The 15,407-nt window shown below is 49.5% G+C and overlaps 2 protein-coding genes across 5 annotated transcripts in view; one reads left to right on the top strand and one right to left on the bottom strand.

The window, feature by feature from the left end:
* The window catches only part of ATP6V1A (ATPase H+ transporting V1 subunit A), a 31,462-nt gene extending 22,236 nt beyond the window's left edge, over positions 1–9,226 (top strand). For both annotated transcript variants that reach the window (XM_055711251.1, XM_014286806.3), the window contains exons 11-15: positions 340–403; positions 1,160–1,363; positions 3,314–3,408; positions 4,595–4,766; positions 6,942–9,226. In XM_055711251.1, the coding sequence (XP_055567226.1) occupies positions 340–403; positions 1,160–1,363; positions 3,314–3,408; positions 4,595–4,766; positions 6,942–7,034 (628 nt within the window). In that variant the 3' untranslated portion in view covers positions 7,035–9,226. The remainder of the gene's footprint in view (positions 1–339; positions 404–1,159; positions 1,364–3,313; positions 3,409–4,594; positions 4,767–6,941) is intronic.
* A 574-nt stretch (positions 9,227–9,800) lies between these two features.
* On the bottom strand, positions 9,801–14,054 carry DUSP12 (dual specificity phosphatase 12). Of its 3 annotated transcripts, none has more exons than XM_055711252.1 (6): positions 13,712–14,042; positions 13,518–13,631; positions 13,316–13,434; positions 11,627–11,723; positions 10,710–10,896; positions 9,801–10,146 (listed from the first exon to the last, which is right to left on the bottom strand). In XM_055711252.1, exons 1-6 carry the CDS (start codon positions 13,993–13,995, stop codon positions 10,006–10,008), a joined length of 942 nt encoding a protein of 313 aa, XP_055567227.1. In that variant the 5' UTR covers positions 13,996–14,042; the 3' UTR covers positions 9,801–10,005. The 3 variants fall into 3 exon arrangements, with proteins under 3 accessions (XP_055567227.1, XP_055567229.1, XP_055567228.1); XM_055711253.1 differs by having other exon boundaries at positions 10,004–10,353; positions 13,712–14,054; XM_055711254.1 differs by lacking the exon at positions 13,518–13,631.
* Between the last annotated feature and the right edge of the window lie 1,353 nt (positions 14,055–15,407).

Below are 15,407 nucleotides of genomic sequence, written 5' to 3'. Positions count from 1 at the left end.
CACAGTGTCCTACGAGCACACTTGCTGAATCTGTTCCAGTTGTGATAGGTTTGATAATCTCAAGCTGGAGTGGCTACCTGGAGCTAGTGGTTAAAATCAAACCCTGATGTGCCATCAGTCAGTCACTGATATCACTGTGTTTCATGGTGAGCTTGACAGGACACCGGTGCGGGTCTGCCTCAAGCACTTTCTGCAGCAGAAGCTTGAGGTCTGTTACTTGAAATGGTGTTGGCTTTCCTGGTTTCTGTGATCACTGATCTATGCAGTCGTATGTTCCAGTACTTCAGTTTGAACTGTGAAAGTAGCTCTGGTAACTTTTCCTTATCTCTTCCTGCTCAGTGTATCTCCCCCAGGTGGTGACTTCTCTGACCCTGTCACATCTGCTACACTGGGCATTGTTCAGGTACGTCCCCCGACGTTTCAGCTCTTTTGGCCACTTTGTTAGACTCAAAATGATTGTGCTTCAGTGCATTTGTGGCTGGGGCCTGAGAGCGCTGATTTGACACAGGCAGCTTTGTAGGGTGCTTTGGAAAATGCTCTGACAGCATAGAAGGTGACCTTGTAAGATGGTCTCTGAACTGATGTGTCTGAGATCACTTTGGAAGAGGGAATGAAGGTAACGATTCCATCCGACGCTGACTGCTCAGGAATATCTGTGCGCTTCCTGATTGCTGCCCCTGGAGCTGTGCTTCAAATGTTGCTGCTCTCCGCTGAGACGGAAAGTGAACCACTCCTAATAGGTGCGTTGAAATCACAAAAGAATCCTCAGAGCAGCAGAATGTCTTGCAACCGATTGCAGCCCTGGTTTGGGAAAAGGAGTTACATCTAACAGGTCTCCACTTAATTAGACTCCAGTGTTGGCACTGTCTTTGTTACGGCGTGCTTTCTCCCTCATGAGGAGTCTCAAGCTGAGTAAGTCTGAACTCAGCTTAAAGGATGCATCACTTTTTTTGAGAAGTATATTTGAAAGTAACTGCTATAGTTAAACTAACATAAGGAAGGCTTGTCTTTCCTCTCTTGGGCTTTCATTTGTGATAGCCTTTGCCACATTGCGTTTGCTCAGACTTGTGTTCTGTATTGGGTTTTGGTTTAATTGCCTTCAATTATTTCAGTTCATTTTTGATTTAGAACACTGGTTGATCCTTCTGGCTTCTGACAGGTTTTCTGGGGCCTGGATAAGAAGCTGGCACAACGCAAGCACTTCCCCTCTGTCAACTGGCTGATCAGTTACAGCAAATACACGCGTGCCCTGGACGAGTACTACGACAAGCATTTTACAGAGTTTGTCCCTCTCAGGACAAAGGCCAAAGAGATCCTACAGGAGGAAGAGGACCTTGCAGAGATAGTGCAGCTTGTGGGGAAGGTGAGCAACCAGCTGTGAGGAAATGTGGTGTCGGTGAGCCATCCTCCATTTCCCCACTGTAGTGCAGGCCTTTGACCATGTCGTAAGACCAGCCTCGATGGATACTGCATTGTGCAAAAAGGGCAAATGGTCGCTGGGAGAGGTCAGACTCTCCTGCCTTTAACTGTGCTTTATTTCAGCTTTCTTACATGTTGTTCGACTTCTAGTGACACGTACTTTTTTAGATTTGATAAACCTTGGCTTGATGCTGCTTTCCCCGTGTAAATTAGATTGCAGAGCGTCTAACGCTGAAGTTAAGAAACTTCACTTGCTTCCGTGTTGTAGTCCTGCTGAAATGCCCTTTGCTGCAACTTAAACCAGTACCCTGTTGGAAATAATCTTTGTAAGAGAATGATACAAACTGATCTTCACTGTTGAAGCCATCTGAAGGGTTACAGTTTATTAGAAACCATGTTGCCAGCTGCAGAACAGAGGTGTTGGCATTTATAAGCTGGCCTGTGGAAACAGAAGTGATGTCTGCTTTTTCTAAAAACTGGTGATTACCTGGTTTCTCTGTGGAAACCCGTGACATGACACGTGGCTCCATTTCACAGGCATTCTTTAATTTCCTTCATTCCCTTCACTGTTTTGGAGGGAAAGCTGAGCTTGGACAGGAACATTTCCCTTGGGAGCTCTCAAAAAGGACCCAGTGAAAACAGTGTTTCAGCTTAGCACTGCGAATATGACGATTGAAAGGTGCCTAGCACGTACTTGACAGGAGTTTAGTCCCATGATGTCTGGATGAGCTGCGCCGATTTCCAAGGTGGTAGCAGCAGTGTGGTAACGTGTATTAACTAGTTATTTGGAGGAGGCTTGCTGCTGGTGCTCTCCCTAGGCACTGATGTAGCTCAGCCAAGGTGAGGCCTTTCACCAGGTCTTGCCTAGCAGAGCTCTCTTCTCTAGATGTGCCCTTGAGGAAGAGGAACCATGATTTTGGGGCCTTCTGCAGTTTTCTATTTACAAAACCACCTTCTAAAAGACTAGTTTACAGAGCAGGGTAGAATCGGTTCCTTGGTATGGAAGGGATATTGATAAGCCAGTGCTTGTAACCAGGCGTTATTCCCATGATAGAAATACTGGAACTGGTGACCTTGTTCTCAAAGATGTTCTCTTTAACAGTTGCTTTCAATCAGGGCTTGCCAACAACTGCAACAAACTTTTGCAAAGGGGGAATAGCGGAAAAACAATCAGACATTTGTTGTATTATTTTGTAGCTCTGAATTCTGTTTGCCTCCTTGTGAAAGAAGGTCCAAGCTTCCTGTGTAGAAAGCAAGCTGGGGTATAAAAACTGGATCTGTCCCCTTTAGCAGAAGGCCAGTGAAGGTGGAGAGGAGCGCCCTGCGGTGCCCTCGGCAGCGGTGCGCCGCGGGTTGTGGCTGTCCTGCAGAGCATGGCAGGCACTGGCATCGCCTCCTTTGCTTCTCCTGAATGCCGGACAGGGAAAGGCCATCGGTACCTGTGGGGGCTAGTCTCAGATCATTGAGATAAGTTAATAATCTAGCATGCCGAGATCTAGTCTTTTTTCTGTGGACACATACAGATTGAGGAAGGTAAAAATGAATTTGTCTCTTTATGTAGGAAGGTGATGTTTCAGTGTACCTCATAACAAAGCTGTGTGCGCTTTCTGTGGGTGGTGGTTTTCTCATTATCTTAAAGGAAACTTCCTTTCCATTGTTTTATCATCAGATGGACTTAAATTATTGGCTGTTTCACCCATCTTAATTTGGCAATCAATTAAATTGGCTGTTCTATAGCAGGGAATGAGAAATGCCCGAAAGGCAGAATTCTGCTGGGAGCCATCTTAAGAGGGTGGGAAGAAAATGGGGTACTGAAAGATAACAGTTCTCATCCAGGACACACCACATCTCATGGACTTCAGTACTAAACCAACAGCGTACCTTACTTTTCTAGGCTTCCTTGGCAGAAACAGATAAAATTACCTTGGAGGTTGCCAAGCTGATAAAAGATGACTTTTTGCAACAGAATGGTTATACGCCTTACGACAGGTGAGTTCCGACTGGCCGCTCTGCCCTTTTAGTCCTGTGTAGCCTGCATTCAGACAGCTGTTTTATTTGGAAACCGACCAGTGCAGAAATTAATTTTACCTGCCATAATTGAATGGAAGAACTGCACTTAGGTAGGCCATCAAACCGTGTGTTCACGTTGCCTTCCCCAAGGCGTGCAGACCTCTTCCTCTGAGTTTCTCAGGCTCTCGTCCTTATTTGGTTGGCCAGTATCTCTGCAGTAGTGTGTCCTCTGGTCTTCCCGGGGAGGAGGAGAGGACCACTTCATTTTCCCAGACAGCATCCAAAGCCTTCCTGTTTTATTCCAGGACTGCAAGAATCTGCTTTCAGTTACTGCTGCATAATTCTTAAGTTTGATCCATCAAAAATACTTCCTGGATCTTTTCCCTAGTGCAGTGTTTATTATCCCAGCCTTTGCTTCTTTCCCTCCTATCCGTGTGTTTTAACAGCCTGTCAAGGGCCTTTCTGTAACTTCATCTCACTCCCCAGCCCAGGTAGATCGAGAGATCTGGAATACTTCACTAAAAATTTAGCTGTACGTCGTTCTGTAACGGTGTGTGCCTTTGGTTAGGTTACTAGGGCAGGCACGCGTGTATGTGACGGGGAAGCACTGCAAGCAGCACGGTGCAGTGTGTAACTAATAATGAGGCATCTTCTGTGGCAGCCATCTACCTGTTAAAAAAGGAGCTTTTTGGGAGCGCAGTGCTTTCGGCACAGAAACACTCCCTTTCCTGTGAGCAAAGACACCTGCAGAGCTGTCGGGTCATCCCTGGCAGCTTGGAGGAAGCCTGCTCCCGTGATGGACAAAGTAGGAAGGAGGAATTCCGCTGGCTTGCTCTGGTGTTTGCCCTTTCTCCTGAGCGTTGGCACAGATTGAAAGGCGGGGCTGGTGCAGCGATGGTTCCTGCTCTCCTATTTTGCCCAGCGTTTGAGTGCTGCTTCAGAAACCGCACTTCAGGATGGCTGCCTTAGCCTGTGGCTTGCCTGGGTTTAAAAATGCGGGACCTGTCAGAGGCAGCGTCCTTTGATAGTATGTAAAAACACCTGGAGTAAAGCAGGCTGGCGCTCTTTCTGTCAGGTGAGAACAGAGTTGTCGCGAAGGTGGGGGCAAAGGCTGGTCCTGGTAACTGGTCCGAGGTGCCTGACGGGTCCTCTTCTGTTCCGGCAGGTTCTGCCCTTTCTATAAAACAGTGGGAATGCTTTCCAATATGATTGCGTTTTATGACATGGCACGCCGTGCTGTAGAAACCACAGCCCAGAGTGACAATAAGATCACGTGGTCCATCATCCGAGAGAACATGAGTGAAATCCTCTACAGACTTACCTCCATGAAGTTCAAGGTATGTTCACAAGGAACTTGCGCTGCTTTCGTGAGCTCTCGGTGCCTCTGAAAGGCTGTTTCTCAAAGGTGCTCACAGTTGCCTTAGATAAAGGTCTGTGAACGGAGACTTTTTGCAAATCTTCTTCAATACACTTTTATAACTGGTTTTAGTTTGTGAGCGCAGGAACAGTCGGGACAGAAATCTAGTCAGGCTGTGCCGGCTGCAGAGCCTTGGCAACCCCAACTTCAGTATCCTTTACGTTAGATATATTCATGTAATAGTACAAGCTCCTTTCCTGTTTGTTTGGGGGGTTTTGTGATAAAATTCAGTTTAAAAAATACAAAATTATAACGTGTTCTCAGGAAACTTTTAGCAGATAAAAGCAGCCCTAAGCATAAATCCAGGAATGTGCTAAAAAGTGAATGGTAGAAATGTTTATCAAGCTATTTTAAAAGGAAGTTAAGGAAAGAAACGCTCATCTGCTGCAGTAATACGTGATGTGCCCTGTATTTGGCTCGGGACCTGAGGGTGGTAACCAGGAGGAGAGGAAGGGACAAGTAAGTTCAACACGGGCTAAAAAGAGAACAAGTGGCTTGGGGCACCTGCCCTGGGTAACTCCAGTAGCTGTCGTCTCAGGGTACAGCTTTCCTAAAACTCATCCAGAGCGTGCTGGTGTAGCAGTTACTGGTAGGACAGAAACTGGGGATGCTGGCTGATGTTAAAGTAGCTAAGGAATACTCTCTCTGAAGTACAATGCTTCATAAGAGTCAAATATAACTCTTTAAGCCAATATTGCAAATTTTTCAAGAACAAGTACTGTAAGATAAACTTACGTGTAAAATTAAGTGTTCTGGCGTGCCAGTGTATTCTGTTTCTGCAGGGGACTGGCTTGTTTCTGCAGTAAGCAGATCCCTGGTATATATTCTCAAAGCACCAAGAACATAAGAAGATACACTTGAGGACGTGAGGTTTTTGAGAGCTGATTATATAGAGACAGGGGAAGTAGCACGCTTCTTACAAAACCTGGCTGCCAGAAGACATCTGGCACACGGCAGAGTGGTGGACAGCAGCGCTGAAAAAGGGAATTTGGAGGGTGAATACACGTGAAGTGGAGCTGGCCCTCTAATACAGTCATAGTTATGATGTAAGAATTGTATTTCACAGAAGCACAGGATGGTCAGGGTTGGAAGGGGCCTCAGGAGCTCATCTAGTCCGGCCCCTGCTAAAGCAGGGTCACCTCGAGCAGGTTGCACAGTCGCGCCCAGGCGAGTTTTGAGCGTCTCCAGAGAAGGAGACCCCACAGCCTCTCTGGGCAGTCTGTGCCAGTGCTCTGTCACCCTCAAAGCTTTTCCTCATATTCCTATTTCTTGGGTCAGTCTAAAAGGCATGGGAATTTAAATGTCCTGCCTCCTGTGGTTTGTGGGCTTTGGAGAGACAGCGAAGAAGTAGTGTAGCCACACACAGATCCTCTGTGTTTCCCGAGAGCTGCACTGACCCAGAGGAGCGTAGTGCTGTGAGGGCAACGGTGAAGACCCTGAACAGATTTCACAGCCTGGCAGTTAATGCTTCTTGCAGGGAAGGCCTCGCAGCCTCAGAGAAAAGCTGATAGTTACGGGTTTTGCCCTTGTCTTTCATTAAAAGTACTCTGAGAAAATGAAGCTGTGCAGAGATGATTTTGAGCTCGTTATGACTGCACGGTAAGACTTTAATTGGAACTGAGCGACCTCAGAGTGATGGCAAACTAACTCTTGCGCTTGGAGGGGATGCACCCCAAAAAGTAGAGCAGAGCATTTCAGAGCCACAGAGATCCTTACTCCATTTGGTTTGGAGGTAGGAGCTGGTGTTAATTGCTGCAGCTCTTGAGTCGCACAGCATGAACTAGTTAGACCCTCGGTATTACTGAATCCTCTCCAAAGCAGTTGCTTTTCAATAAAGTAACCACTGCTCAGGGCCGGGCTGGGAACTCCTCTGTCCCGTATCCGTCCTGCCTGCTCACTGACCGTGGAAGCAGGATGAGGTGTAAACCTTGCGGCTGTTGGCGAGACAGACAGGAGGCGAAGATGGAGCTGCAGTGCTCTGCAGTCAGCCAGCATTAATCCTGAGGCTGAGCAATCACAGCACTGGCAGAGCAGGGCTGTCTTAAGTACCCGAGGCTTTTCCCGACGGATCTGTTTGTTTGCTGTTATCTTTCAGGACCCTGTCAAAGATGGTGAAACAAAAATCAAGGCGGACTATGCTCAGCTGTTTGAGGATATGCAGAATGCGTTTCGCAGTCTGGAAGACTAGACTCGACCTCTGTGACCACTCCAGTTTGTCCTCTCAATTCCTCATCTCAACTCCTCTGCTTCCCTACCTTACAAGAATGATGCAACAGTACTTGAGTTGATAAATAGCCCTGTGTTTTCCCTGTTCATACTCAGAGTGTCCTTACAAAACATTCCTCTTGGTTTGTGTTTGCTGTTGCTTCATGTGTCTGAAGTGGTGAGTGATGTGTGAATGTGCCTGGCTGAGTGAGGAAATGCTGTTGTACATTTCTAGGGTGGGAAAAACTTCACCTTGCCTCTCCCAGCTCTCTTGGTTGCTGGTCTTTCACCTTGGGATGTAACCAGCTGAGCTGTACCGGCTGGCAGAGGAGGTGCAGACCTGAAGGCAGTCACACGGTACGTTCCGAGCTGGCAGCGGTAAGGGCATTTACACCTGGCACTTTGCTAAGTGACTATCGTGACATGGCACTCCCTGTTCTCCAGCTGAATGCTTGACCATATTCTGATAACGTGTTGATACAACCAAAAATTCCTCACTGCTCTGTCCCTTCTGCAGTCCTCAGCTGAGTCTGTTGGTGTTGAAACGTGGTAGTTTTGGAGTTGTCCAAGAAGGGACTAACTAGAAGATGAGCACATACAAGCAACCAGTATACTTTGGTACACTGGAGAAATAGAATTTTATTTTCCTACTTAATACCGATAGGACTGTTGCACTCGGCATTAGCTAAAGTCAAAGCCATAGTGCTCAGCTTCCAGCAGAATTTTACCTTCTTGCCTCCCACTCACCCCGTAAAATGTCCTGACATGCGGCTGTGTTAGTTTGTGAAGCCTGTGCCTGCTGCTGTGTACTGCAGGGTGTAGATGGCGAGTTAGGGTGACGCCACGTGTGCGGACTGGAGGAGGAACACAGTCCTTCCTCGGCGGTGCTCTGCCCGCCGGCGCGGCTGCCTCCCAGGGCAATGCCCAGATCACGCCAAGGAAAGAAGAGCGTGCGCTTGGCCTTCCTCCTCCACCTGTGCCCACGGGGCCTGGCTGGCGCTGGCACAGAAGGTCCCCAGCTCTCCTGCGAGAGGAATGTATGATGCTAAACTGGGGGCTGGGGGCGGGGGATGAACAGGGGGAAGGTCGATAAATGAAAAAAATTATTTACTCCTGCCTCGTTGTGTGCGATGCAGGAGAAACCCGTGACTCTGGTGTTCTGCTCTGGAAGCACACTTGTCGGGCAGCTGAAACTGCTGTGTCTTGGGCTTGTTTACTGGCAAAACGAGCGTGGGATGAGGAGTTAGCAGAGCAGCCTTCCTATCGAACTGCCGGAGCCCAGCACTCATATCATTGCTGCAGAGCGAGAGAAACGCTGGCATCCTCCGCAGTCCCTCCCTCTCGCTCGCGGCAGGTGGCATCCAGTGCACTCTGTGCCCAGCGGGGCTCCAGCTGCTGCCTGCCGCGCTGGTACGGGCACGGAGCGGTGCCGGGGTGCCGCCGCCGTAGTGCTGTGGCTGTAAGCGGTGACTCTGCACCGAGTAGTTCCGTGGCTGCCGGCTTTGAACAGTAGTGATGTAAAGGGGTCTCGTGCTACGGACCAAATGCTGCCACTTCCATTACGGTATCAACTCAGTGTTTGTCAGGGGAGCGCCTGGCTGAAACTTTTTAAGGCATTAACTCTCCCAAAGGAGCTGCTCCTTCCAGCTGATACTCTGGTAGCAAATGGTTTAAGTTTACAGCTCACTGAATTTTTGGTGTATGCTGCTTATTTTACCAATGAGCATGTGTGAATGAATAGTCACTATCCAAGCTCTTGCTGGATTCCTCATCATTCGTACCCTTCACCACTGTACTATGTAGCATTTCATGCTAGAAACCAGATGTTCTTATCTCTTGAAATAGAGGATGTTATAAACTTTACAGAAGATGTCTAAGATAATGCAGTTCTAATATTTATTGTGCTGTACCTGGCCCTGAAGTGTGACCAGTTCAAACAGTTTCATATATATTTTTGTCTTTTTTTTTGGTTTGTGTCTGTTTTCAGTGTTGAGATTCTGATGTTCACTGTGTCCTGCAAGTCCTCCCTCCACAGCTGTGGGAGGAATTAAAAGATGGGCAGAACCCCACCACCTACTTTATCTTGTATATTTCATAATGTATGTTGCTGGAAATTGTGTAAAAAAAAAAATAAAAAAATGTTGAAGTCAATGAAAATAAAATTGATTTAAAGTAGGTCTTATGTGTCCTATTTTCTTATGTCAAACCAAACCTGTGTTGCAGGGGTGTACGCAGCACACAATCCAGGAAACCTCGCAGCTTGCTTAAAATCTTACTTGATCGTTTTAGGGATTTCCGTAAACCTGTAAGCAGCAATTTGGTAGGAAGCTTCAGTTCTCCCATTCCAGTACAGCTTGCTATTACTTGAAAGAGTTGTAACGCAGTAAATATTCTTGGGGTAGATACTTTTAGGACTACTTTTTTTGTAATAGAAATATAAATGTAAACTTGCTTTTCCCTGCTAGTAGCTGCTGTGCAGGCAAACTCAACGCTTACAATTGTACCACTTCCTGGCACTTTGCTAAGCCTTAACATATTTCCCTGCTGCGTACCTCGTGTTGTGCAATATACCTCCGAAAATCTCAGCTGCTTGTTTTGGACAAACTGATGGCACTTTGGGATCAGAAGCAGCACTGCTTCCCCCAGCCTGGAAGTAACATGTTAGCATTCCTTTTAACTAAGGAGTTGAGACCTTCTGTAAATAGCAACAGATGAAGTGAGAATATACTAAAACCACCACACTCAGGCATTTTTGTACATATTTGACCACTGCAATCCCTGCATGAAGGATGTGTTTTGCTGTTTTATGTATATGAGACACAGCAAGCTCGAATAGAGCAGATGTTCAACGAATTCCACCACATTACAAAGGAAGTCACAAGCTCATTCCTGGCTCTGTGGAGCTCGAGAAATCCAGAGAGAAGTGATGAGTTCAGGGTTTGGCAGTTTGGAAGTTACCGACTGGCAAGCGACTTCACTTCATCCACTCGACTTTTGTGGATCTGGAAGGCAGGCGTCACCCAGCGGCCGCAGGAACACTGCTCGCCCTGCCAGCTGAAGGAGCCCAGCTTCGACGTGCACTTGGGACACAGGAGCTGCAAGAAAAGGAGATGACCCGGTCTAAGGCACACGCAGATGTAGGTCTATTTAAAATGTACTTACATGGTGGTACATTAAATGGTGGCAACCTACACTGTAACGCTTCACAGAAGGGAAATGGGCTGAAGAACAGGCAAGAAGGCTGAACCGGCATGGCTGCTCAGCCCTGGCGGGTAGCAGGCAGCTGCGCTGGCGAAGGGAGGCTGTGGAAATGCAGCTGCTCAGACCCAGCACGGTTCCAGGACAGTTTTGCCAGTCTCCAGAAAGCCTCAATCAGCCTGACACCACAACAGGTTTTGGAAGTCCCACAAACTTTTCTCATACCAAAACCAAACAGCAGATAAACCCTGTCCAACACCCTGGCTAGTGCTCTCAGTCCAACAAGACCACCAGCTCATTTCCTTATAAAAAGGATATTTAACATTTAAGAATCTTCATAAGCTGTAAAATCCATGCCAGAAAGGCTGGGAGACTTAGGACTTTCACATCAGGGAACAGAAACAGTTTGTTCTGCCTCTGAAAAAAAAAACCCAAAAATAAAGCTCACACTCCCCTTCACCTGTCCTTCCATCACTCCGAGCAGCGCTGGCTCCATCCACTGCACGGGCTCAATGAAGTAAGAAGTACACTTGTCACGGCCAAAGACACAAAGCTGCGCTGAGTCCGTTACCCTCTTGTGGGCAAAGGCTGCTGGTCCGCTTCCTTCCGTGTGGGACAAAATGCTGGAACTACGGAACAGAGCGCGCCTGCCCTCCATGACATTGGGGGAAAAAAGAAGTAAAATAATTGGGTTTTTTACTGGGGAAACCTACAGACGATAGAAACAGGGACATGTACCTTGTGACAAAAAGTAATTAAGCAATTGGTCAATTACAAATCCTACATTTTTTCTAATCCGGTCTAGGTCAGCAGGCGCTGACTCCCTTCAGGGTCGCTTCTTAACAAACAAACAAGTGACGTGTGTAGTCGGGCTCTGCCCCACAGCTGTACGCTGTCTTTATACAGATCTATTTTTAAACAATTCCTGCCTACTAAAACTTTATGCTTATATACTTGAAGAAACCTACACCTAGGAAATAGGAGGATTATTCAATGTCACTCTAAGCAATCCGTAAAAGGTAGTTAAAATGCAGCAAACCCCACAATCTACCAGAAGGTTCTTCTGGAAAAACCAATTGTCAAAAACGGATGTTATGGTTCCAGAGCAAGCAACTTCACAGAGCCCAGCAGAATTATACCTGCCTACAGAACGTGGCAGGTTAGGCTGCACAAGTGCTGCACAACTCCAAGTAACAAAAAGTGGTTTATTTCATTTATTTGCCTGATTTTTTGGTGGCATGCATGGCATGGAAACTTAGGCAAGAGCTCATCTCTGTCCTGACGATAATGACACACCCATTGATTTACACAGGCTATTTTTTCTCTTGAGTCAATTTCAAGATGACATTTTATGGAGAAATACAGAAAGTTCAGTACCTGCATTTCCTGCACCTGTAGAGAACCTCTGTGTTTGGAGTTTGACACAGAATGGTTGGATCAACAGCAAAGACTTCTCGGGGCAAGTCTTGAAGTTCTGCAGAGGGGTAAGTAACAAGTTGTGAATCGGATCAACGCAGCCATGCAGCATTTCTGTAGGACAAGACAGCACGGCGCCGCTGCCCCAGTCACAGCACGCAGAAGCCACCTTCTTTGCATTCACTTGTCCACTCACCAATTCCATTAGAGAAACTAAAAATGAAAGAGCCTCATCCCGCCACACCTAAGATTGGGATTTGCTTACTGAAAGTAACTGGGATCTAGACTCTGGCCTTAGCAATGGCAGAACAGTTGCATTTTGCTTTACATTCTTAATTAAACTGAAAGCAAAGGCAGAGGAGTTGTTAGAACAGTTCTGCCAGTCTTTTAGTGCACATGATACAGAAAGCTTACAAATGGGAACTGCTAAGGAGAACGACACGTAAAGGGAGACAGCACTGTCATGCTGAATACGCAACACTAAGATTTTGTAAAAAAGCTATGGATTATTATGATGATTATTATAAAATTGCACATATGCACGCATACCTACTACAGCCAGCCTTTGGCAAATTGAAAGTTTACTTCATAGCTTGACTTCAACTTTTTCTCAGCTTTGCATTTGTTATTTTTTAAGCTTTGTCAACTTCTTTTTAGAGGATGTTAAGATTGCTTAGCCAGATACATAAAAATCAGGCAATGTATCAAATTGACCCTTACCATTTCTGCATCTTGCTAACAAGAACAGTTCCTTATAGCTCTTATTTCTGAGGCATCTCTCAGAGACACTCTTTTTCCCCAGCTGATAAGCTGAAATTCTTCAGGGCCAACACAACGTGAACGTCAGCCTAGCCAACTCAAGGCTCGGCTGCTTTGAGGGCAATACTCAAAGCCAGCCACCTCTGACACGGGCCTTCTGTGCTCCCCCCGGGACCTCCCTCCTCGGGAGACTGCCCCAGCCTTCCCTCCAAGCACCCACCCCAGGCTCAAGGCTGATGCTCCCAGGACCCAGCCCTTCCCAAGGCTGACTCCCTTGGTTAGAAGTCCCTTTGTTTATTACTTTTAACAACTTCAGATGGTCAGCTTGGCCTAATCTTTGTGCACAGCTTTCTTTTAACGTATAGCTAAACTCTAAATCACAGCCAGAACTTCCTCACCTGGAGGCTTCTTTCTGCATACCTTGGATAACGGTGTTCTTTTCACCATCCGTTCTTTGTTTCCCATCCTTCCCAAGGCTGACTCCCTTGGTTAGAAATCCCTTCATGTCACTTTTAACAACTTTGGAGAGTCAGTTTGACCTAAACTTTGTGCACAGCTTTCTTTAACACATAGCTAAACACTAAATCACGGCCAGAACCTCCTCACCTGGAGGCTTCTTTCTGCCTAACTTCAGATAACGGTGTTTCCACCATCCAGTCTTCGTTTCCCATCCTTCCAAGGCTGACTCCCTTGATCAGAAGCCCCTTCATTTGTCCCTTAACAACTTTAGAGACTCAGCTCGGCCTAAACTTTGTGCCCAGTTTTAACATCTAGCCAAGTACGAAACCAGCTGGCTAATTCGGGGGTTCAGGCACCGCGTCCCCGCTGAGCCAGCGGCCTCCCTGCCGTGCGGGCCGCGGGAAGGGCGGCGCTGCCGGCGGCCCCACGCACCGGGGTCGCGCTCCGCGAGGCTCCGCAGCCGGTACCGCCTGTACAGCGCGCTGCTGCGGTCCACGGCGCAGCCCATCGCCTCGTAGAGCTTCAGCTGCGCCTGGAAGCCGGGGTTCACCCTGCGCCGGGGGCGAGAGGAGAGCGGCGTGAGGGGGGGCGGCAGGCCGGCCGGGGAGCGGGGGCGGGGGGCCGGGGCACCCACTCGGCGTCGGGCTTGGCGGCGCGGACGGCGGCGTAGGCCTCCTCCCAGCCGAGCCCCTCCGTCTTCATGAGGTAGGCGGCGGCCACGGCCACGCTGCGGCTCAGCCCGGCCTGGCTGCAAGGCAAGGAGGGGAGAGGCCGGCCGTCAGGAGCGCGGCCCGGGCCCGCCGCCCGCCCCCCCGCCCCGGCGCTCACCAGCGGACGAGGGCCGCGCCGCCGCCCGCCCGCGCCGCGCCGAGGAAGGCCGCGCACTCATCCAGGCGGCTCAGCAGGTCGGCGCCGGGCTCGTCCCGCGCCCGGACGTGCATGGCCCGCACCCCCGGCACCGCCGGCGGCTCCTCGGCGTCCACCGTCAGCACCGCCACCACCCCCGCCGCAGCCAGCGCCTCCGGGGACGAACACGACTCCGCGCCGCCCACGTAGAGCCCCGGGAACACCGGCACCATCCCGCCGCTCCCGCCAGCCGGGGCCACCGCCATGGCGGCGCGCACAGACCGCCCACAACATGGCGGGGCCGCCGCTCCCAAGATGGCGGCCAGCGGCGGGCGCGCGTTGCCATGGGGACGGCGGGGCCGCCTGGTGGCCGGGCGCGGGTATGCGCCGCGCCCCCCTCCCCCCGCCCGCGCCCCCCTCCGCCGCCCCCGCGCCCCCCCTCCACCGCCCCGCGCCCCCCTCCCCCCCGCCGGCGCCCCCCTCCCCCCCGCCCGCGCCCCCTCCGCCGCCCCGCGCCCCCTCCGCCGCTCCCCCGCTCCCTCCCACGGGAGCCCCCGCAGCTCCCCACGGCCACGAGCTGCCACCCCCGCCTCGCCCTGCCGAGGGCTCTCCCACCCCCCTGGCTGCCCCCTCGGGAAACAAGTACATTATCAGTAAAGAATCTCCCAATGTGTTATTAAAACCCCCCTTTATAATTTAATTATTTTTTTTAAATTTTAAATTAAATTTTACAATATGTTTTAACTCGTTGTTAAAAAAATAACTTTTTATTTTTAGAACTAATTTTTGTTATTTTTTGAATTAATTTTTAATAATCTTGTGGTTTCGAGGTCCCCATTTGCTACTGTTTGCATGTTTTGCAGTGACAATTATTTTTTTTTTTACTTCAGAGATGAGGTGGGAGCGACTCCTGGCACTCCAGGGTGCTTCTGGAAGCGGTTTCTTCTGCGTGGGGTGGGTGGCTGCTCCGTGGGGGTGGGTGCTTGGAGCTGGCTCGGGTGCCGCCCCGGGTGGGGACTGGGGCAGACACAGGCAGGTCAGAGGTGAGCACCGCACCGCAGCAACACCCAGCGCCGCAGCTGCCCATCCCGATTCCTAGCGTCCCTACTCCCGGAGCAGTCCTGCCGGTGGCAAGCGTGGTGCGGGAAGGAGGCCCTGGGGAGCCCGCGGGAGCCACGTTTGTGGCTGTGAATCACGGGCCGGGAGATGAAACCCAAGCAGCAAGGCTGTGAGGGGCCTTCACTTGCTGTGCGATCTCCCACTAGGACGGTCACCGCGAGCAGGATTCTGCATCTGAGCCAAGTTTGCCTGCAAGAAGTCAAGCACACGGAAAGTCCGGTGGGAAATGCATCAGCTTGGTGCTCAGGTCTGCCCCGCGGCCACAGCCGCCTAAGCGGGAGGGCAGTCGGCATGCAGGAGGAAGCTGGTGCAGCAGCCTGAACTCTTTCTGGATGGAGGTTTCTTCTTCAGGATTCAAACTGGGAGCACCTTTATAACGTCACAGGTTTTGCATCCCTGCGCACCTTTTTTGTCATGCATGTTATCAACCGGTTACGCTTCCCATTGCAACCTAAACTGGAAGCCAGACCAAATAATTGCTTACTGGCCTCGTTTGAAACATCTGAATAGACTCTTGCCATTGAAAAATCCAATGTCTGGTATAGCTTGAAAACTAGCT

This window comes from Falco cherrug, chromosome 5 (genome assembly GCF_023634085.1).
Source record: "Falco cherrug isolate bFalChe1 chromosome 5, bFalChe1.pri, whole genome shotgun sequence".
Lineage (NCBI taxonomy): Eukaryota > Metazoa > Chordata > Aves > Falconiformes > Falconidae > Falco > Falco cherrug.
Note: the sequence above shows the minus strand (reverse complement) of the source record. Positions and strands in the feature narration are given on the sequence as shown.

Bases quoted from the DNA above. Each gene is read 5' to 3' on its own strand.
- DUSP12 (XM_055711252.1), bottom strand. From the start codon at position 13,995: ATGGCGGTGGCCCCGGCTGGCGGGAGCGGCGGGATGGTGCCGGTGTTC. The intron at 13,435-13,517 runs GTGGGTGCCCCG...CCCCCGGCGCAG, and splicing joins GCCGCCAAGCCCGACGCCGA to GGTGAACCCCGGCTTCCAGG. The intron at 11,724-13,315 runs GTGCGTGGGGCC...ACCCCTCTGCAG, and splicing joins CCTCGCGGAGCGCGACCCCG to AACTTCAAGACTTGCCCCGA.